We start from the raw sequence: 23023 nt of genomic DNA, 5'->3' as shown, positions 1-23023 counted from the left end.
ATGTTCCTAGGAGACCAGAAAATGTCATGCAGGACTTTTCAGGGCAATCTGAGCACTTTTTATTCAGGTCGACTCAAAGCCGAAGCGAAGCTGCTGACCTGTTTTAGAATCGGAGCCAACAAGAAATTTGCTCCTCTCTTACTTTGCAATCCGATCTCTCACCAGCACTTACATGCCCCTGTGTGTATTATGTTAAACTGTATATATGTAATTGCAGATCATTTCGTCCACACTTGCCCCATTTGCGGTATTATCAGCATTCTACCCATACAATACGCACGTCCTCTTTGCCACAGTATTTATGCCTGCTTGAGGGCCATTAGGAGGGAAAAAAACGGTGTCTATCTTTCTTTTAATTTGATGCACAGTTACGCCAGAATCGTCTCCCTGTTTATTCTTGTCATGCCGCATTTTTCAGTCATTATCTTCCCGCTCCTCGTACTGCAAACGCGACATGACAAGGGGATTATAATAGTGATTTAAATGCACCTTGAAAACACATTGTTAACCAAATTACGATCATTGATGTCATTTACATGTGTCTGCTTTCAGAAGATGAATACATTCTTTTTATGCACTTCTTTAACATCTATAATAATGTCCCTAAGCATTTTAATAAAAAAAAAAAAAAAAAAAACAACAAGCGACGAGTTGCAGACCAAATAAGTGAATGTCGGGATCTGACAGAGGCTTGTAAATATTTCTGACAGCATTCGACTATTGAAAGAGAAAATTGTGTAAATTGCCAGTTATTATCATTTTTTAAAAATAAATAAGCCTTATCTTTGTTCGTTCTTCCCACTGATGGCTGTCCTTTCTGTAGTGGGGTATGTGAAGCTTACTTTCCTAGGGACCATTTCTATTACGGAGTGATTCAGCGCTGATTTACACATCAATTACCTATCCTCATAGAGGTTTTCATGCTCCCTTGCCTGACATCAATAAAACATTATAGCATAAACGCTTTATTTCATATCATTTTTTTTTAGAAGGAAAACAGATAACTAATCACACAAAGCAACTTTAACCTACGATACACAAAGCAAAAAATGTTTTGTTGAAAAACGCATCTCATTTATCTCCCCCTTCCCCCCCCCATTCTCATCACCTTATCTTCTAGGCCCATTCTGTCCCATAAGGTCTCGGAATTAATCATTCCGCTTGGATTTTACTGAGTGGCTAGGTTTCAAAATAAAGATTTTTTTTCTCCCTCGACTTTCATCTAAAGGATTCAGTATGAATATAAAATAGGTGAATTTTATTTTCCAGCTGAAATAGCGTTGCAATGTTTTTGTTCAGGTCAACCAGCCCTAGCTGCCTGAACATCAGATTTATTTCCAGATAAAAACCGGTTAAGGAAAGCTCCATCTTTGACTAACATTATTCATCATTCCATTTACTCTGTGCATTATTGAAAATTTCTCCCACCTGGAAATCTTCAAAAAGATGCCGTTGAAGAGTTTATTTTTCTAATCATATGTCTAGTTACTGTCAGTGTAGAAAGGGTGACCTTACATGGGTCTAAATAGCTTTTTGATCCATTTTGCCCCATAATAAGAATTACCCCCCAAAAGTTGACTTTTGGGGGTGTTATAATATACAAAATTTTTACATTTTAATAAAAATGAAGTCCTAATAATCGAACAGAAAAGTTTTCCGGTAGAAACATATTTATTCTGCAAATAATTGTTTTCAACAAATTTTATCTAAGAAGTAAACTACCTTGTATTTAGCATGTATGTAGGGGCTCTGATGAGCTGAAGTAAGTTATTCAGGAAGTTGCACAAGACTTTGTTGAATAACTTCGGCAATTGATTATTACTGTGAAAAAACACTTCAAAACTTGGAACCGAACTTGGCTTTGGTTCCGAGGGGTACCTTGGAACCAAAGCAGAGTTTGGGTCCAAGTTTTTTTTTTTTTTTACTAAGAATTTATAACTCTATAAAATAATAGACTGAGTAATGCCCACCTTACCAATTTCCTGCCACTTGAGTGACCCCTGCTTCTATCTGTATCCTGGCCTGGCCAGTGTTGGTGTTTCCACATGAGCAAGGGACCACTTTGGCCAATCACTGGCTGCAGTGGTCACCTCACTGGATGCAGTGGTCACATGCTTATGTCAATGTTATAAATCGCATTTGTAACAATTTTTCCTTTATATATTTAGAATACATCTAAAAAAATACATCTAAAAAAAAGACAATAGTCTTATAGTGCAATAGTTTTGTATTAACAGGTTCAATGTGTCTCCATGGTAACATACTACAAACCCTGTATAGTCTGATCCTGTAGTCAGGCTCCCTTAAAAATTGACTTCCTGTCATCACTAAAGCACGACTGGGTTAACATAGTTTTTGACTCACATTTAAGCAAAACGAATGAGAAGTACATCAAATAGCATTACCCTATGATACATAATCCAATAAATGTATTATTTGGAGCTACTGTGTGTTTCTTTTACCCCTCACCTCATCAGCTTATTCTTTAGGCCCATTTAACTCCATACGATCTTGAAATTGATAATTTCCCATGTATTTTACTGGGTATCAGTGTCTCAGTATAGAGTATTTTTTCCATGTCATAAAATTGTTCCAGAACATGTGAAAGTTTATTCTTTGACAGAAATAGTGCTGCAGAATTTTCGTTTCATGTCACACGGAAACTAAACATCAGATGTACGTTCTTGAGGTTACAGTACATGTTAAAAAAACTCTAAATTGCACATAGGTCCCTGAGGGACTTTAATTTCATATGTTTTTGGCTTAGTGAGAAGTACAGTGGTTGAGTTGTTTCTAGAACTGTTAGAAAAGAGGGTTTATTGAAATATACTTAGAGCCAGAAGTAAAGAGATTCCTATTGCCAGGAGTGCAGGTTTTGTGGACACGGTTGAGAGTGCCGAAGGCTTTGTGGATGAGTATACAGTATATGAAATTCCAAATTCTGCTCATGTTCTTGTATCCAACACCATGATTTCAACTCCAGTTCTTCAGATCAATTCACTAAAAATTAATATTCCTATATTTTTTTTTGGCAAGTATATGTTTGTTTTGAGCAAAATATCCATTTCAGATCACAAATTGTATACATGAGGCCTGTTATACATGTGTTCAGTGCTAAAGGAATATAATATAGAATGCCATAAACGACAGCTTGAATTCTGCTAATGAGTTTTCAAGAAAATCACTATAAATCTTAAACACTCTAAAACCGTGGAGCGGGGCGAGAGCAAGGGATAGGTAGAGACGGCAGCTGCCTAAGGGGCTAAAGACTTTATACAGCTATGTATGTGGAATAATAAGAAAGTTCTAGTTGTCGGAATGGGGTGAAACCCAAAAAAAAAACTGTTTCCTTAATGTTAAAAAAATTTCATAATGGGTTAAAAAAGTTTTTTTTTTATTTCAGTGATCATTATGCATTCAGGAACATGACTCCGAAAAATGTATCAGACATTGTAATGTTTTTCATGGAGCTGCTTAGTTCTTGATCGCTCTGCCACTCTTCTCCCCTCCATAAATAGGTGGAAGCCAAGTTCAGGGTGTGCCTACACTCCCCCATGTAGGGAGGCTAATAATACATTTCCCAGCCTCTCTCAGTATAATAAGCTGACTTCCAGTGATGGTATGATGATGTCAAGCCAGGGGTGGGAACAAGTGATCTAGGTGGAGAGCGACGTAGGGAGTTGGAAAGGGTTCACTCCAGGAGACAGTGACTCTTCTCCAAATACAGACACACTAAGAGCTCCCAGAGGTGACTGCCTGAAAATTGCTCATGTGCATGAGCCCTAAAACATGAAGTCCTGATCTTTAGAAATACTGGTCCAAACTGACATTTGCAAATTTCTAAAAATATAAGGGAAGTGGGTACAGTACTGCCACATAGACAACTGTGATTGTCAGATAAGTCTAGAAGAGGCTAGGAAGGAACGGGAATGAAACGTATGTCAGTCTAATCCTATCATTACTACTTCAAACAACTTTTAATATGGTCACACATCTAATAGGGGGCAATATATGTAGGCTCAGCACCCACTATGGTTCTCAAGGAAGCCAAGGGTGGCCCAAGGCTTTTGGAGATCTAACTGGGTTACCCTTTCATGGTCAGTGGCAGCAAGCAAGGAAGGAAGCTGGTCACTGAATCAGGATAACCTTTTTCCTAAAAGCGATGGGAAGCTGGAGCAATGATCGAATGTAGAACTCTCCTGGTCAGAGACAGAGACATGAGCCGCTACCAGTAATGGAAAGCGGAGTACATTTAGATTTTTACTATATGCATACAACATATACCGTTATCACTGTGCCTCTTGCTGTAATCTCTGTTAACTTTTAGATGTATTAAACTGATTAGCTTTATAATATGGTCATCTTGATAAAGTCATGTTGAATCAGATTTACTGTTGTCATCTCTTGTAAAATAGACTGATTGGCACTCAGTGCAGCACTGTCACTAGGAAGAGGATAAAACTCCGGCTAATGAAAGTATTATTAATTAACTGGATGATATGTGGGAGGTATGATGCAATAAATCACCGTAACCTATTATTAATTTTTGAATACACCATATAATAGCATAATAAAAATCTCACATTTTTCTAGACTATAGAAGCATACTACGGTACAATTAGACTGCACATAATGGTTACTGATTTCCAGCAGGGCTCAGTCTTTCTTGTTGCACGTGCAATCAATATGGTTAAATTATACGTACAAATGACTTTGTTCCGTACGAGCAGCATTTCCTATTGATTTAAAAGCACTTTCCAAGTCCACTTTTCTTTATAGGGTGTTTAGACATCATATAGGTCTTAAGCTTTGTGCTAGATAAATGCTTTTTGTGCAGTTTTATAGTGCACTTGTGACTTAAATATGTGGTGGACGCAGTCCGTCTTGGAGAAACAGCTACTTAGACAGGGACCAGATGACAAAGCGTTCTACGACCGTAATGGAACCACTCACCCAACATACAATGCCTATGGATATGTGCAGCAGAGAAAATCCACTCATAAAAATAAATTTCGGTTTGGATTTTCAGTTCCTCAATCATGTTAAGGATTTGTCTTGGAATTTCACTGTAGACTTCATCTCTTCAATGTATAGGGATGAAATCTGGGGTAAATCTACAATACCTGCATGTGACACGTGATTTGTATGCAAAAAAAAAAACGGGGATTTGCATTGTAATTGGCTGATATTTCCTACATGTGGGCTCGAAAGCCTTAAGATGAATACTGTCTTTAATGTAATTGGTTACCAAATTGTGCGCTGATAAAAGAAGAGTCGGGCAGCTTCAATTCCAATGCGTGATACCTTTGTTACCAAAGGGTTTCTGGCAGTGGCTTATTTTCGACCCATGGAGAACACATGGTGCATGCTCGGCAAAGGCAAATGTGCATGTGTATGGAGCAGTCTGGAAGAATAGCCATTGTCTGAATGAGTGAAGAGGTAGGGGAACTTTTATGCTTTGAACTCAGTGAAAATGTGTACACACTAAGCTCCTGCGCTCCCCCTAGAGGTGTCTACTACTAATATAATTAAGAAGTCACAGCTAAGACGATATCCTGTCAGAGGGAAAATATTTACGGGTGGTATGTATATATTATTTAGTCACAGGGGGTACTAATATAATTAGCCTAAAGACCCTTTTTTCAGACCGTCTATCAACAATCTCCTGTCCAGAAACGATGACCTCTATGGGGATGAGAGATTGCAGCAGTGATCGCTTGCCTCCATACAGGGGAGTATCGGATGATTGCAGCTCTCATCTCCTTTGATGAGCCGATTATGTGGAAAAAACTATTTGTTCCCCATAATAGTGCTGCACATAAAAAGCCTAGTTCGACATTTTTGTATTTTCCTACTGTCCCCCATTACCTGACTGTCAGCACTCAAAGCTGCACTGAAATAGACAGTCCAGACTTCTGTGCTAACATAATGAAGAGGACTCCTGTGCGCATACACAGCAATCCAGACAATGTACTGCAGCACAGCTTTAAAAAGGTTTTCAGAGACTTTTGTGCTGATGACCTATCCTCTAGATAGGTAATCAGTATCTGATCGGTGGGGGTCCGACACCCAGGACCTCCACCAATCAGCTGTTTGAGAAGACACCGGTGCTCGTAGTAGCGCTGTGACCTTCTCTTAACCCATCAAGCACATCACCGTACATTGAATCTATATTGGCTGTGCTTGATATTGCAGCTCAGCCTAATTCACTTTAATGGGGCTGAGCTGTGCCTAGGTCATGTGAAAGAGGAACATTATGTCACATGCATGGGCGTCCGCAGGGAGGGGCAAGGGGGGGCAAGTGCCCCCCCCTGGGACCAGCTGCACTGGCGGATCCAGGGGGGACAATGGGGCAATTTCCCCCCCCCCCCCCAGCTGCTCAGAAGTGGGGGGGCGGCGGCGGGGCACAGGGAGATGAACGCTTCCATTGTGGGAAGAGGCTTGCATCGCATCGCTGCCAAGGAGGTAAGTATAAGTGTTTATTTTTTTTGTGTACAATACTGGTGGCTACTGGCACATAATGGAGGGCTCTGGCTACTGGCACATAATGGGGGGCTCAGCTACTGGCACATAATGGGGGGCTCAGCTACTGGCACATAATGGGGGGCTCTGGCTACTGGCACATAATGGGGGGGCTGTCATTACTGGCACATAATGGGGACGGGCTGTCATTACTGGCACATAATGGGGGGCTGTCATTACTGGCACATAATGGGGGCTGTCATTACTGGCACATAATGGGGTGCTGTCATTACTGGCACATAATGGGGGCTGTCATTACTGGCACAAGGGGGGGAATGTCATTACGGGCACATAATGGGGGGCTGTAATTACTGGCACATAATGGGGGGCTGTTATTACTGGCACAAGGGGCTGCTGTCATTACTGGCACATGATGGGGGGGCTGTTATTACTGGCACATGATGGATGGGCTGTTATTACTGGCACATGATGGGGGGGCTGTTATTACTGGCACATGATGGGGGGGCTGTTATTACTGGCACATGATAGGGGGGCTGTTATTACTGGCACATTATTGGGGGCAGTATAGGGGCATCTACTGAGGCCACAAAGAAGGGGTGTTTTATATGGGGGGCTCTGTACAGTAGAATTTTATACTGGAACACATTATGGTGGGTACTATGAGGAAGGGGGAGAGCAGTACTATGGGGTCATCTACCGGGGGGCACTAAGAAGGGGTATTTTATACTTGCAAATTATGGGGGACACTGAGGGCATCTACTGGGGCATTTTATACTGGTACAGTATGGGGGGCACTAGGAGGAAGGGGGGAGAGGAGCACTATGGAGGCATTTACTGGGGGCACTATATAGGGGTATTTCATACTGGCACATTATGGGGGCACTATGGGGACATTAGCTCAACTGGGGGCATTACAAGGGGGTATTTTTTGCACTGTCACATTATAAGGAGAATTATTTCTACTGGGGGGAATTATGGTGGGCTTTATTACTCCCACATGGTATGACCCCTAGTAGCAGCACCATCCTCTCCCTGCTCTGCTATTCCTTTGTCCCTTCTCCAAATCCTTATTATGAAATCTTTCTCATTAGGATAAAACACTTGGCTGGGGGGCTCCGCCGAGCCCCCCAGCCAAGTGTTGAAGTGGTGTCCGAGATCCCCAAGGGCCAAGCCAAGTAATTGTAAGTTTTCATGTGAAATATGTTTGTTATACACATATAGCCTACACCAGTGATGGCAAGCGTTTTATGGTCTGAGTGTCCAAACTGTAACCCAAAGCCCACATATTTATCACAAAAGTGCCAACACGGCAATTTAACCTGGATAACAATATAGTATATCTTCCATGTACTTTATCATTTGGCTATAATAACCTGCCTACATTCAGTGTGCTTCTTGTGCCATTCATAGCACGTCCTGCGCTGATGAATGGCAGAAAATGTCTAAGGCATATTGGTAGGCCTTAGAAATTTTCCAGGAAGTGGGTGCCCACAAAGAGGGCTCTGAGTGCCACCTCTGGCACCCCTGCCATAGGTTCGCCACCACTGGCCTACACTGTGCCACACAATATACAGTATACTGCTACACTGTGTAGTCTGTTCTATAAGCACCATTGTTTTGTGGCGCTGGACAGAAAATAATCTGGAAGTGCCCCTCCCGAGACCAGGCTCTGGATCCGCCACTGCACAGCTCATGCGTTATTATACTTTGCGATAATGAATATGCCCCTCCCCTTCATTACATTCTCAGAAACAAGCAGAGCATGGATGTCAATAAAATTATGCCCCCCCCCCTGGAAACATTTCTGCGGACGCCCATGGTCACATGGCCTAAGCTGAGCTGCGAGAAGGCTGTGGCACTTTACTGCAAGCACCGGTGCTTTCTCAAACAGTTGATTGGCAGGGGTCCCACTGATCAGATACTGATGATCTATCAAATAGATCATCAGTATAAAATTCTCGGAAAACCAATTTAAACCCTGACAACGAGTGAATAGGAGCAGTAGAAAATCTGTACTTCTTATCTGGAGTACTATTCGGGTATTACTGCAGATAATAGTCCAAAATCATGGTGTGACAGATTTCCTTTAAAGGGGTCATGCCCTGATAAATGTAAAAAATGAAAATCAGATATTACATAGTACATGACAATTTATTTCCAATAAAGGTAGAACCAGCCGTGTACCTTACAGGGACATTCATTGCTCTAATTGCTCTGCTAAATTTATATCAAGCTAGCAGGTCAGGGGACATGTCCTTTTTGATATGGCTCTCTCCCTATCACAGCTCAGGAGACAATTGAAGGATGGAACTGAGCATGTGTGTCCACCTTAGCGAAGTGGACAGAGAAATAAGAAAAAGAACAAAGAGTAGGTGGTTCCATAAGGATACATTAACTCAGTGGCTATACAACATTTTTTATTACATACAATTACAAAAGTACTCAGATCCAGGTGCTGGGGTGAAAACGGCAGAATATTTTTTCGTGAGACAACCCCCAAAGTGGTTTCACAACATATGAGCGATACAAAATATGAAGGCGTTCTTCATTTGAAAACAATTAAGTGACAATAATGTTTTTTTTTCTTGGTGGAGATGCTCCAAGCCCGAGAACAAGTACTCCAGAGGTGTTAAGAGTCATGCAACAAAGTGGCACTTGTGCTAGCTGTATAATTAAATTCAATAATCAGTTTTCAGTGGGGAATTTCAGCTCCGTATTTTTTGGAGTTGATATACTAGCTGATGGAGACAGCCATGGGAACATGATGGCTACTAGATCTTTCATGATTCATTGGCTGTAATTGGCTATAGTGATGTTTCTTTTCATCTTTGAAGTAAATAAAGTTCCTCAGTGCGACTCTTCTTGTTGTTATTGTAAAATGTTGGAAGGCATGTTTCACATATTACTATCACATTTGATTTCACCAGAGGATCTCCAGGCGATGAAGTACTACCCAGAACAGCTTGAACATCTCAAAAGTACAAATGTTTGTGCCTCTGGCTGTCTTTTGGGGAAACTGGGTCTACTTTTATGTTTTTCTAAAAACAAATATTAAAATGGCACGAAATGAAAAATATTCTCAAAAGATGACGATGAAGACTTTCAAAACCAATTAAAGTAAATGCAAAGAAATGCTCTTTAATGACAAGGGGAAAACAATTCTTAAAAATGCCTTTTTGCCCCGTAGCTGTGAAATTTCATGTACTTGTCATGGAGATGTCAAGGCATGATTTATAAAGGGTTTAGCCCACAAAGAGTATTTTAAATGATGTATTATTGCAGTATACATGCAATTAAAATATTTTCAATTATTTATGTACAGTTTGGTCTCTCTAGTAGCACCCCCTCCTGTTTATCCCACTGGTCCACCTTCAGAGGTGGACTGACATGCTCAGTAGCTTCCCTGCTCCCTTCCCGTCCTCTCATTCCTGGAGTAATGATCTCTCAGTGAAGCGGCCCAGACACCTTTCATTCATTCATATATGTCATATATCTCTCTAGACTGTGGAGAAGGACATTTTGGGGGGCATTACATACCATGTTTGTCTTTGGGGCTAAATGTGAGGGACTGTTTTCTGTGCAGAGGAGGTAGGGGTTACAAAGAAATGCACTTTATGACAAAGTAATTCGTCATGAAGCAAATTTTTTTTGTCAAGTTCAGCGAAGCAGCAGAATCGAATTTTTGAATACTTCGCTTATCTCTAACATATATGTCATGTCCAAGGGGGAATATAATATTTTTTTTTCTCACAGATTCTGACTAATGTTTGAAAAAAAAAAAAAAATTGCTATGTTCTAACGTGAGCCCTAAAATGGACTCCTAGGGGCAAATTTATGAAAATGAAACAGAAACTGCCTGTGTTGCCCATAACAACCAATCACAGGGCAGATGTCATTTTTCAACAGCAGCTTACAAAATGAAACCTGTGCTGTGATTGGTTGCTATGGGCAACACAGACACTTTTAGACAGTTATGTGCCTCTGTACAGGGTCTGTGTGCCCGGACACAATATCAGAGACCCCCATATGTCTCCATACAGCTTCCTTGCACAAGCCTTTGCACTGTTAATGAAGCCCTATAGTAAATTTAGAGGAATTTAATAGTCTTAAAATATATACGACACCATGAAAGTAATGTAAACACGCACATAATACAAGGCAGTGACAGCTATGAGGCACCTAAGCCATTAAATGTTACATTACATTAATTCCCGCTGCTCCGTGCATTTACAGGATCAAATACAGGTTTTCTGAATCATAAGAACTTTAATTGAGTAGATAAAGAGGTCCTCATAATTATAAACTGCAGTAGGTATAACAAGAGGCTAAATACATAGCTGTGGTTTTAATTAGCTGGTGCTTCAAATTAGTAATTGTGGTTTCAGTCAGAAATCAGTGACTTTCTACACAGTTAAAGACTCAGCAATGAACGGTTCATTCCTCATTATATCTCTCCATGTGAAGATTTCAGGAGCACACCATGCTGAGCTTGAAGGGAATAGTCATGTATCCCACACTGGTTATCTTCCAACAGCAGTGGAGCTCTATGGAGATTAAATATATTATCGCTCGAGATATGAGTATTAACTGTTCTTTGTGAGAACGTGTCGCGAAGGAAAAATAAAAAAGGAAAACAGAAGGAGAGAGCATTTTGGCTCCGAGAGCGCTTGTTTACTGCCTTCGACTGCCAACGTGTTTGCCACCTTAGAGCAAAGTGAAATATTAAATTGTTAATGAAATAAATATAACGTACGGGGCAAGACTGCCTAAGGGGCTTGTTGTATGGAGCCTTATAAAAGAACAGATGTAGCAGAGCTTAATTTGGAGATGGAGATGTGAAATGAGGTATTATAAAAGTAGCTGTGTGTATACCTACGACATTGTCTCATCCCAGCGATGCTCAAAGAGGTTAATGACAAATTCAACTGTGCTACATCTGTGTACTATAAAACTATAACTTTTATTTGGGTAGCTATGTGTGACATACTGAGGGGCGTTCCCATACATCAGTCTTGATGCCTCTGGGCAGGAGCGAGATGCCTCTTAATAAATTAGGCTCATCTCTGTGCATCTGTGCATCAGAAACCTAAAGGGGTCTGATGGGTCCGCATCCCATCTTTGCCTATCCTTGGAGCCCTCAAAGTGACTGAGGGCGCGCCCATCTTTGCCTATCCTTGGAGCCCTCAAAGTGACTGAGGGCGCGCCCATCTTTGCCTATCCTTGGAGCCCTCAAAGTGACTGAGGGCGCGCCGCGCATACTTATCCATCTCCATTCATTTCTATGGGATTGCCGAAAATAACCATGCGGCGCACTCGGCTATGTTTGGAAGTCCCATTGAAATGAATGGGAAGCGTACCGCGCAAGCACGGCCACCGCTCCATTCACTTCTATGGAGCTTAAGGAAATAGCCGAGCTAGTGTTTGGCTATTTTCAGCACTCCCATAGAAATGAATAAAGGGTGGCCATGCATGCGCGGTGTGCCCTCTGTCAGTTTGTGAGCTACATTCTAAGGATAGGTGCGGGTCCCAGAGGTAGGACCCGTACCTACCAGACCAGTTTCTGGCATATGTTATAGTAAATCCGGTGGGCCGCGCTAACCCTTGGCCCCTTCTCTGAAGTGGCGTAAAGATCAAAAGTTCAAAATTACCGGTATGCTGCAAATATGGCATTTGACATAATTTGCAACTTTTTTTTTACTCTATGTGGCATAAAACATTGATAAATGTCCTGTATTACTTACTATGAAAGGAACTGTATATCTTCCTATACATCTGCCAAATACTACCATTACTTATACTTCCAACCGTCTTTTTTATGCAATTGTATTAAAAAGTGATGTCAACTTTCATTACAGTTGGGGCTGCAGAATCCCAATGTTTCCCTGCCAAAGGTATGCCAGAAGCTCAGCCTTTTGGTTGCCCATAAGCTTGTGCCGACGGCATATTGACATGTATGGGGTGTGCACCACCTGTATACCACAACTGGTGTGAAGTGAGCCTTAGTTTGTTATTTGGCTTAGGTCATGATGATATGGTGACGCGTTAGCATCTGATTTGCCGGAGACATCCAGAGGATCTGTCCCCTACTTGCACTCCCCTTGTAATCATAATTCTGGAGCATCTATTGTTCTGGATGTGCCATTCCTCTTATGAATGAATTGCCAGCAGTTTACAATGAAATTCCAGCTGGGTGTCACCAGTTGGGAGGGTATCCCTTCACAGTCTGACACTATCTAGTCATACTGTGCAAGGACATGCCCCCAAATGGTAACACCCTTCTGGACTGTTTTTGCAAACTGCTAGAAATTCTTTCATAAAATCTAGCAGGAATAATAAAAGAATAGCACAACATAGAGTGATAAGAATAGATGCTCCAGAATTGCTACTACATGGAAAATGCAAGTAGGCACTAAAACAGACATGTCAGGAGATGATAAATTGATGCCCTCTATATCTATGTAAATAGCACCATCTCTTAATACATACACAATATTCCCTAGTAAATATAGCACAATTTCCCAAGCACAGTGTCTACCTGTGTATCTCACTGCTCAACAAAAATGACATAAAAGTGATGGTCTGTCAGGTCTGGGAAATGCAGCGAGTAAGGAATAAGTGACATTTGGCAGTCTGGACTGTCTGTAAGAATATTGTCTCATTGCATTAAGGGCAAAGATTGTGTGATCCCTGAATCCAGTAATAAAAAGGAGAGATGTTTTTAAACACACATTTTATGTATTTACTTATTCATATAGTTCTATAACAGCTTATAGTAATAGGACACATCATGTATAATGTTATATTATAATCTTGTGTAATAACTATGCTGCCCCTTCAAAAGAAGAAAAAATGAATATCTATATAGAAATGTTACAGGGGAAATTTTCATAAGCCAAACTGATTAAGAGGGGAAGTCCCCATCATAATTTTGCTGCATTTTGGGAGGTCACTGAAATCTACACCAATTAATTTACACAGGGCAGTTGCTGAGCTGATTGTCCAGAACCAACATTAGAACGGACGCTCGTTCCCGATAATGGGACGGTTTGAACGCACCACAGATCACCATGCTAGTTCATTGGGTGAAATCGTTGTTTACGAGGACATCTAATTGATTCTAAATTCAGCTCTTTACCTCCACTTAGGAGCAGGCAGTTATCGGGAAGGAGGGGGTTGCCTGCTCGGTCGGTGCATATAAATGCGCCTTTAGGAGGTGGCATAGAATTCGGGTGTAACATGCCACTTTTCTGTCGTAAGTCATCGTAAAGGAAATCTATCACATGGATTATCACTATTAAAGTATTAAGTAAAACTATTGCCATGTAGAACATAATACCTCCTTCCCTGATGTACCTTTCATTTGGCGTTTCTTGTTTTCTATCTTGCAAAAATCATCTTTGTATGATATGCAAATTAGGCAGTAAGGTGCCCAAATGGGCGTTATTTTATTTCAACGGTGCCCAAGCCCACCCTCCAGCAGAGCCCAAGCACGCCCCTATTAGCGCCGTTGCCGCCCATTCCCCCGCTACATCACTGATGCGAGTTAATGCCACCCACACTTGCCTTCTTTGGCTTTGCCGAGAAATATTGCGCAGGCGCAGTGCCGAAGACTGCCTTCGCCTGTGCTCTTCATGTCCTACTGAGGGCATCAGCCTTAAATGTGTCCCTTAGCATGTACCTGCATGAGTTGGCAAAGCTGAAGGCAAGTGTGGCCAGCGGCAACGGCGCTGATGGAGGACTGGAGTCTCAGCCCAGGAGAGGCATGTTTTGGCTCTGCTGGAGGGCGGGCCTGGGGGGCCTGGGCACTGGACGGGGGTGTTCCTGGGTACTGTTGAAAGAAAATAACGCCCCACTGGGCACCCTATTGCTTAATTTGCATATCATACAAAGATGATTTTTTCAAGATAGAAAACAAGAAACGCAAAATGAAAAGTACTTCAGGGAAGGAGGTATTATGTTCTATATGACAATAGTTTTACTTTATTAGTGATAATCAGGACCAGCTCCAGGCTCATGTGGGCCCTTGGGTGATAATTCTCAGTGGGCCCCCTCATCCAGTGCATCGTATGGTCTCAAAACTATGAGAATAACCTCAGAACACTGTAAATTTATTATATCATTTTTCTTTATAAAATATTGGGTTAAGCATGAGCAATGCAAGAATTCCTTCATATGACAGAAATGAACTATTGACTAAAATGGGGTCCATTAGGCTTCCGTCAGGGAGCCTATGATTTTAACAGACAAAATAGTGCGACATTTTGAGCTACTTTGTGTGACTTTTATGCAAGGCTTTTGATAGAGCCTTCAGCACAGATGTGAACCTAGCCTAATGTGGGTTGACAGTCCTGCGTTGGGACATACAATATGAGTGACATGTTACAAATAGCTTGCTTCATTTTTCTTCTGTTGTCTTTACTAGTCACTATGAACAAGACCGAAATGCCCTCAAGAGAAAAGAATGGGAACGAAGAACTCAAGAAGTACAGCAGGATGAAGACCTATTTGCCTCTGGGTTTAATCTGTTTGGGGAGCCATACAAGGTAAGCCTGATCGATCAGATTGGAAGGATTCTTGTTTTTCACTGTTATTAGGCTTTAAGTTCTTGTAGTTATTTAATCATACATAAAATGTGGACATTTTTATCAGTCAGAGTTTGACTTTATGAGCAGTAAAACAACCAAATAGCATGAAGCTGCTGGTATACAGCATCCAGCAGCAACTCGAAGAGTTCAGCCTGCCCACCCTCCTGTCCCACAGAGAAGAGACAGTCACAGTACAGACTCACAGACTGTGTTCACACTTCTGCTCCAGCCCTGCGGTCTCTCTCTTCAGGCAGCACGTCTTGTGTAGAGGGGGCGTGTCTGAAGCTCTGCAGCAGCCGGCCTCATGTGACTATTAGAGGGCCCAACAGAGGGGTACTGCGTAAGTGAAATGACAGCAGTGTCATTGATGGAAGTGCTCATAGCAGCTCAGTGGGCCCCCCAGGAGCAATGGGCCCCGGCACTTGCCTGAGTAAGCCAGGTGCATGAAAAAATATGTAGCAAGCAGGACGAGTCAACTTTCATGAGTGTTGCATCCTATCTCAGAGAATAGGGGGAATACCAGTTTAAAGGGAATCTGCCACCTCAATCTTGGACTATTATCTGAAGCAATAAATGAGTATCACTGCAGCTAAGGAATTCAGACTAAAGAATCCACTATTTTTGTATTTTCCAACTGCCTCCCATTCGCTCTGAGTCAGTGCTTAAAGCTGAGCTGAAATACATTGTCATGATTGGTGGCATGCACGTAGGAGTCCTCTCCATTGTGTCAGCATAAAACAACATTCTGGACTTTGTTTTGCAGCTTGGAGTGCTGACAATCGGGGAACGGTGGGGCAGTAAAAAATAGAAATAAAAAATGGTGACCTGGACTCCTGTTTTGTAATACTCATATTACTGTAGATAATAGTTCAGAATGGGGTTGACAGATTCGCTTGAAGGGTATTTTCACAAATGTTATTATTTCCTGTGTTGATGCATCATAAAGGAGCATTCCAACAATTAAGGCTACTTTCACATCTCCAGTTTGAATTCTGGTAGGCTGTTCTGGAAGAGAACAGCCTGCTGGAATTTTCTCGATCCGTCGCTGCTGGATTTGAATGAAATCTCTTTCGACCCCATTAAATATATACAGTCCTGATCAAAAGTTTAAGACCACTTGAAAAATGGCAAAAAATCATATTTAGCATGGCTGGATCTTAACAAGGTTCCAAGTAGAGCTTCAGCATGCAACAAGAAGAAATGGGAGTGAGACTAAACATTTTTTGAGCATTCAATTTAATGAAAACAACCAATAAACTGAAACAGGCTGTTTTTCAGCTGATCAAAAGTTTAGGATCACACCTCCAAAAAAAACGAAATCCCCCTAAAACAGAAATCCAACTTCCAAACGTGAACTCAGTAATGAGGAGCTCCGCCGTTATTGTTGATCACTTCAAAAATTTGTTTCGGCATGCTTGATGCAAACGTTTCCATTAGGTGAGTGGGAACATTTCTTCAAGTGGTGAAGACAGCCGCACGAAGGCCATCTACTGTCTGGAACTGTTGTCCATTTTTGTAAACTTACCTTGCCATCCATCCCCAAAGGTTCTCAATTGGATTTAGATCAGGGGAACACGCAGGATGGGCCAAAAGAGTGATGTTATTCTCCTGGAAGAAGTCCTTTGTCCTGCGGGCATTGTGTACTGTAGCGTTATCCTGTTGAAAAACCCAGTCGTTACCACACAGACGAGGGCCCTCAGTCATGAGGAATGCTCTCTGCAACATCTGGACATAGCCAGCGGCCGTTTGACGCCCCTGCACTTCCTGAAGCTCCATTGTTCCACTGAAGGAAAAAGCACCTCAGACCATTATGGCGCCCTTTCCACTGTGGCGCGTAGAAAACATCTCAGGTGGGATCTGCTTGTCATGCCAGTAACGTTGGAAACCATCAGGACCATCAAGGTTACATTTTTTCTCATCAGAGAATAAAACTTTCTTCCACCTTTGAATGTCCCATTTTTGGTGGTCTCTTGCAAAGTCCAAACGAGCAGTTCTATGGCGTTCAAGGAGACGAGGTCTTTGAAGACGTTTTTTGTTTTTGAAGCACTTCAGTCTCAGATGCCGTCTGATAGTTATGGGGCTGCAGTCAGCTCCAGTAAGGGCTTTAATTTGGGTTGAGGATCGTCCAGTGTCTTGACGGACAGCCAATTGGATCCTCCGGCTCAGTGCTGGTGAAATTTTTTGGGGTCTTCCACTTGACTTTTTTGTTCCATAACCCTCAGGATCATTTAAGCAATTCCAAATGACTGTCTTACTGCGTCCCACCTCAGCAGCGATGGTGCGCTGTGAGAAACCCTGCTTATGCAGTTCAACAAACCGACCACGTTCAAAAAGGGACAGTTTTTTGGCCTTTGCCATCACAACGTGTGACTACCTGACAGAAAATGACAATGAATCCACATCTTTGCACAGATTTGGCCTTTTAAAGGTATGTGGCCCTAAACTTTTGATCAGATGAAAAACAGCCTGTTTCAGTTTAATCGTTATTTTCAATTAATTGAATGCTCAAAAAATGTTTTGTCTCACTCTCATTTCTTCTTGTTGCATTTTGAAGCTCTACTTGGAACCTTGTTAAGATCCAACAATGTAAAATATGATTTTTTAAAATTTTTCAAGTGGTCCTAAACTTTTGATCAGGACTGTATATAGGATCTGTACACACTCTGGCAGACAAACGGAGAACAGACTGGACACAATCCACTGCATGTTGCAGTTTGTGTCCAGCCGATCCTCCGCTTGTCTGCCGGAACGGCCATACCAGAGTTTCACACCTGAGGTGTGAATGTAGCCTAACATTGATTAGCTATTCTTGGTCAGCATGCACAGTGGAGGTCTAAATGTTGCTAACCCCATTGGTACAATCAGGGACCTTTGTCCATGTCTTCTGAAAGAAGATGGAGTGGTGACCAAGCAAAGGAGCAACCTGTTCTATCCTAGTCTACAGAAAGGATTGAAATAACTGTGCAGGCAATATGAATGCTCAGTGTTATGGAACTGATGAGATACAAGTAAGAGAGATCCCACTGGGGAACCTACCGAGTTAACCCTGAGTGGTCCCTGCAAGTGGTATGTAATCCTATTTTGCATACATCAGGTAGCTGCTAGCAGGTTGATTGTGTAGTTGTACTAGCCATGGTGAAAAACAAAAAGGTCAATAATCAAAGCCAAAACAGTATCCAATAGCAAAAACACTAACAAGCTAAGTCAGAGCCAAGAGAGACACAGGTACAGAGGCAGGAGAAAGGTCACTAAGCAGTCCAAGGACAAACACAGTGGCATGCAAGAATGCAAAGAGTAATTGGGTAAACAAGAATACTCACAATGTGCACAGAGTAATCTAGGACCCGCCTTGAGCAATCTCACAGCAAGATTTAAGTAGAGCACAGATCTCAATGATTAGTTCTCAAGCCAAGTCTCTTTCTGTCTCTCTGCTCCATGTCAGAACAACAGAATTTATCACAGCTCTCGGGCTATGTCCTGTCCTACCTTTTTGCCTGGCTTCTGGAGCAGAGATTGGTACTCAACCATTGTTTTCTAAACAGTTTTCAGCTCAGAAGTCTGTAAAATTGTGAATTCAGCTTGTGCCTACAGTTCTTTTTAAAGTTCTAGTTCCAAGATAAGTATTGTATACAATCAGTATAATGATTTTTCAGGGTAAAATTGTATTTAAGGTTAAATATACCCTTAAATTCCATTTTTGGGGTGAACTAAATAATCTACATCTCCATGCAGATGTTGCTGTGATCAGATTTATACTAAAGGTATACATTCAGTGTGTGGTAGTGGTGCAGCAGTGAGCTACACCATTACTGCACCATGGCAAAGTTGCATGCAAACTTTTGCCAGTTTTACTAAATCATTTTTTTTGTTGTTGCATGAAATATTTCTGCACTACTTATCCACCAGATTGCTTTGTTTCCTAGTCTATGTTATGTTGGAAAAATAGCAGTGACGTTTACCCCAGTCGTGCGTTAGGCACCTGTATTGTAATAAACAAAACATACTATTACCATAGCTGAGATCAGGTGCAATAGCGTAAACCGCTGCAGAAACTGCCCTCGAAATATTTACTCACCATAACTCTTATCACAGAGCTAACCAGCTTGAGTCTTTACTGATGGTTGTTTTTCTTTGTGATAATGAGTTAAACTGTGTTCCAGGGAACAGAACAAATAAGCAAGTGTTTAAAAAGTGCATCATAAGTCCTCTCGCTATGTTCCCAGCACAATAGTATCCTCTTGTTTTCAGCGTGGAGGCTGAATAGAGGGAGCCTGTGTTTGGCTGTTTCCCAAATGGTACATTGTGCAACCCTGTTGAAGGAGACAGCTTATAAACAAAGAGCTTATTCTTGGCTTAGCTAAATGTAATTTCTGCCACTAAAAATGACAAAACCTATGGACTGTTAGTAAGTAACAATGATTTCTTGCCCTTGTTCTCTCAACTGTAGGTTGTAAATATGCTGCTCTCTTTTAATGTTGGGTAGATCCACAGAGATTATGTAATTACATAGAAGTACAATCACCACCACACGCCAATGTGATCATTGCAATTATTGGACAGTGTTATGGTTTGGTTGACAGTCCTATGCATTGATTAATGAAATGATTATTGTAATGACACACATGGTAGTAAGCAGGAGCCATCACCTTTCTGCTTTCAAAAATAGCAAAAATATAAAAACATAAAATGTAAAGGGTAAACCCACATATTGTGCATAGTAGCACTGGATTATCCCAGTGTTACTGGGCATGGCCAGCAGGCTTTCACCTCCTTAAAGGGCATCTGTCAGCAGATTTGTATCCTTGAAACTGGCTGACCTGTTGCATATTCACTTGGCAGCTGAAGGCATCTGTGTTGGTCCAATGTTCATATGTCTCCGCATTGCTGAGAAAAATGATGTTTTCATTTATGGAAATGAGCCTCTAGGAGCATCGGGGGGGTTGACATTACATCTAGAGGCTCAGCTCTCTTTGCAAGTGCAGTGCCCTCTGCTTTGTAATTGACAGGACCAGCCTGTGAAAATGCTATCACGCCTGGCCCTGTCAATCAAAATGTATAGAGCACGACATTTCCGGATAGAGCGGAGCCTCTAGGTGTAGCGGCAGCACCCCCATTGCTCCTAGAGTCTATTTTGCATATAACATCATTTTTCTCAGCAATGCGGGACCAACACAGATGTGGGGCCACCACATTTATATTCATTTGAGCTTTCTTTCATTTGCAATTGAAGAGAAATATATGAAATATGTAATAAGTGGTCAAAATTAAAACTTATCATTTAATTAGCAATTTTTGGAAGATAGGTCCCATGATAATAGATAGCAATATATCAATATAAACAAGAAGCAACGCGGAGGTTTGCCACACAGATGGTAATAGTGCACCAAACCATGTTTGGTGCACTATTACCATCTGTGTGGCAAACCGCCGCATTGCTTCTTGTTTATATTGATATATTGCTATCTATTATCATGGGACCTATCTTCTAAAAATTGCTAATTAAATGTTAAGTTTTAATTTTGACCACTTATTACATATTTCTTCTGTCTGGTGGTCATCCATTATTATCTAATTTGTCATTTGAAGAGAAATATATGGCAGCTCTGAGTACGACCTGGCAGACAATGCGCCAAATATATGGTAAGGCCTGTGCCTTGTCATAAATTAGGTGCATTGTCCGGCAGCGCAGGAGATTTCAAAGACTGAAGTAAAATGCAGGACTTAGGCTAATTTCACACTGGCATTTTGGCTTTCCGTTTGTGAGATCCGTTTCAGGGCTCTCATATGCGGTCCAAAACGGATCAGTTTTGCCCTAATGCATTCTGAATGGAAAAGGATCCGCTCAGAATGCATCAGTTTGCCTCCGTTCAGTCACCATTCCGCTCTGGAGGCGGACACCAAAATGTTGCCTGCAGCGTTTTGCCGTCCGCCTGACGAAACAGAGCCAAACGAATCCGTCCTGGCACACAATGTAAGTCAATGGGGACGGATCTGTTTTCTCTGACACAATCTGGCACAATAGAAAACGGATCCGTCCCCTATTGACTTTCAATGGTGTTCAAGACGGATATGTCATGGCTATAGAAGACATAATACAACCGGATCCATTTATGACGTTTACATGCGGTTGTATTATTGTAACGAAAGCGTTTTTGCAGATCCATGACGGATCTACGAAAAACGCTAGAGTGAAAGTAGCCATACTAACCCTCTTAATGTCTGTTCTCTCAAGACTAAAGGCAGGAGAATGGCCCTTCAGCTGACAGGTGTCTCTCCCAACTTCCTCATAACTTTGGGGAGAAGGGAGAAAGCCTCTGCCAGACATCTCTGAAGCTTATCACCTGGGAGAACATAAGGATTGGGTGAAAATATTAATTCAACCTGACCCTTCTCTCTCCCAACATCATCCGTAGGGTTGGGAGCTCTCCATGCAAATCAAGCTGTCAGCCGAACCTGCCATTCTCGGCGGATTTGGTCAATGATACACTAATGTGTATGGGAGCCTTAAGATCTATGTGTTAAAATTAATATCTCATATGGCTGCAGTCTGGTCTCCCTGACTCCTTTTTAAGTTGGATGATTATATCTGTTCCTTGAGTTCTCCTATGATGTCCCCTTCCCCTCTTATCCCTGTCCTTTAGTGTCAATTACCTCCCATTGTTACACTTTTCTGCTTCCCACTGAGAGACACAGAGAGAGAGTAAGGCACACCATGCAGAAATATAGTGAAACCTCCCCTCTGAGAAGACAACTCCCTTAACCAGACTGGACTTCTTGTGACAGATTTTCAGGAACTTCCTTAACCAGACTGGATTATTTGGGACAGATTTTCAGGGCCCACCATGTGTAATGCATACCCACCCCTAGAAGGCCACTTTTTAATATAATTTTAGGTAGCCATCTCAGAGGTTTCACTGCAAGTTCTTTGTGGAAGTAATTTTGAAGTAAGGTCCTAGTAGGCCAGTACTTAAATATCTCCTTTTATAGTGTGTGCAAGTTCAGTGGCGAATGCATCATGCATGAAGGAAAGAGATTTTCTCTACACAATCTGTGCAGTTTTATTATCTACCCTGTGATATACATTTTGTGGGAGATTTATCAAACTGGTGTAAAGTAGAACTGGCTTAGTTGCCCATAGCAACTAATCAGATTCCACCTTTCATTTTTCACAGCTCCTTTGGAAAATGAAAGGTGGAATCAACTAAGCCAGTTTACACCAGTTTGATAAATCTCCCCCTTTATGCTTACTTATATCACTAGATGTCTGCTGACACCTTTTCTGATGACAGGTTCTATTTAGGTGAATGCATTACAAAATGTCTGATAAGAAGTTAATGAGAGCAAGTGCTGCAGGTAAAGACCCTAACCGAGCATTAAAGGGCTGTTTGCGGTATGCAGCCTTTTTTTCCTATACTCCGTTATGACTCTATTAGGTAATATTAAAAGTTCTTTCCTGAAGGTGTTGGGGCATTATGGGGCAAATCTACCAGGGTTTGAAATAGAAATGGTTCTAGCTATGTTTGTTGCCAGAAAATGTAACCTATTTATTTTCTAATATACAAAAAGGTCAATTTATTGATATCTTAATGAAAATTACAGAGTGGCTCCATCCACTTCACTGGTATCAGATTGTATAGATTACTAGCGGACTTAAAAGGGTTGTGGCAGTGTCAGGATATTGATGCCTAACCTCAGGATAGGTCACCAGCATCAGATCAGTGAAAGTCTGACTCCTGACATCCCCACATACCAGTTGTTTGAAAAGGCCATTGGAATGGGAGAAGTAACTATAATTACACCACCACTACAATTAAGATGACGTGCAGGAAAACATTGATAATGACTGAGCGTTCACACTATCGAGCTGGGAGTTGGAGCCCATCCAAGCTAACATTGATGATCTGGGCACAATCCCTTTAATAATCATTTGCCTGGTTTTAATAAGCCAACTGCTA

The 23023-nt window shown here is 41.5% G+C and overlaps 1 protein-coding gene across 1 annotated transcript in view; it reads left to right on the top strand.

The window, feature by feature from the left end:
• AFF2 (AF4/FMR2 family member 2) overlaps positions 1-23023 on the top strand; it is a 628447-nt gene that overhangs the window by 174474 nt on the left and 430950 nt on the right. Inside the window, 1 exon segment of the mRNA XM_040442199.1 lies at positions 14906-15026. Coding sequence (XP_040298133.1) covers positions 14906-15026 — 121 coding nt within the window.

The sequence above is a fragment of the Bufo bufo genome, chromosome 8 (genome assembly GCF_905171765.1).
Source record: "Bufo bufo chromosome 8, aBufBuf1.1, whole genome shotgun sequence".
NCBI lineage: Eukaryota > Metazoa > Chordata > Amphibia > Anura > Bufonidae > Bufo > Bufo bufo.
This window is presented reverse-complemented; position numbering and strand designations above follow the sequence as displayed.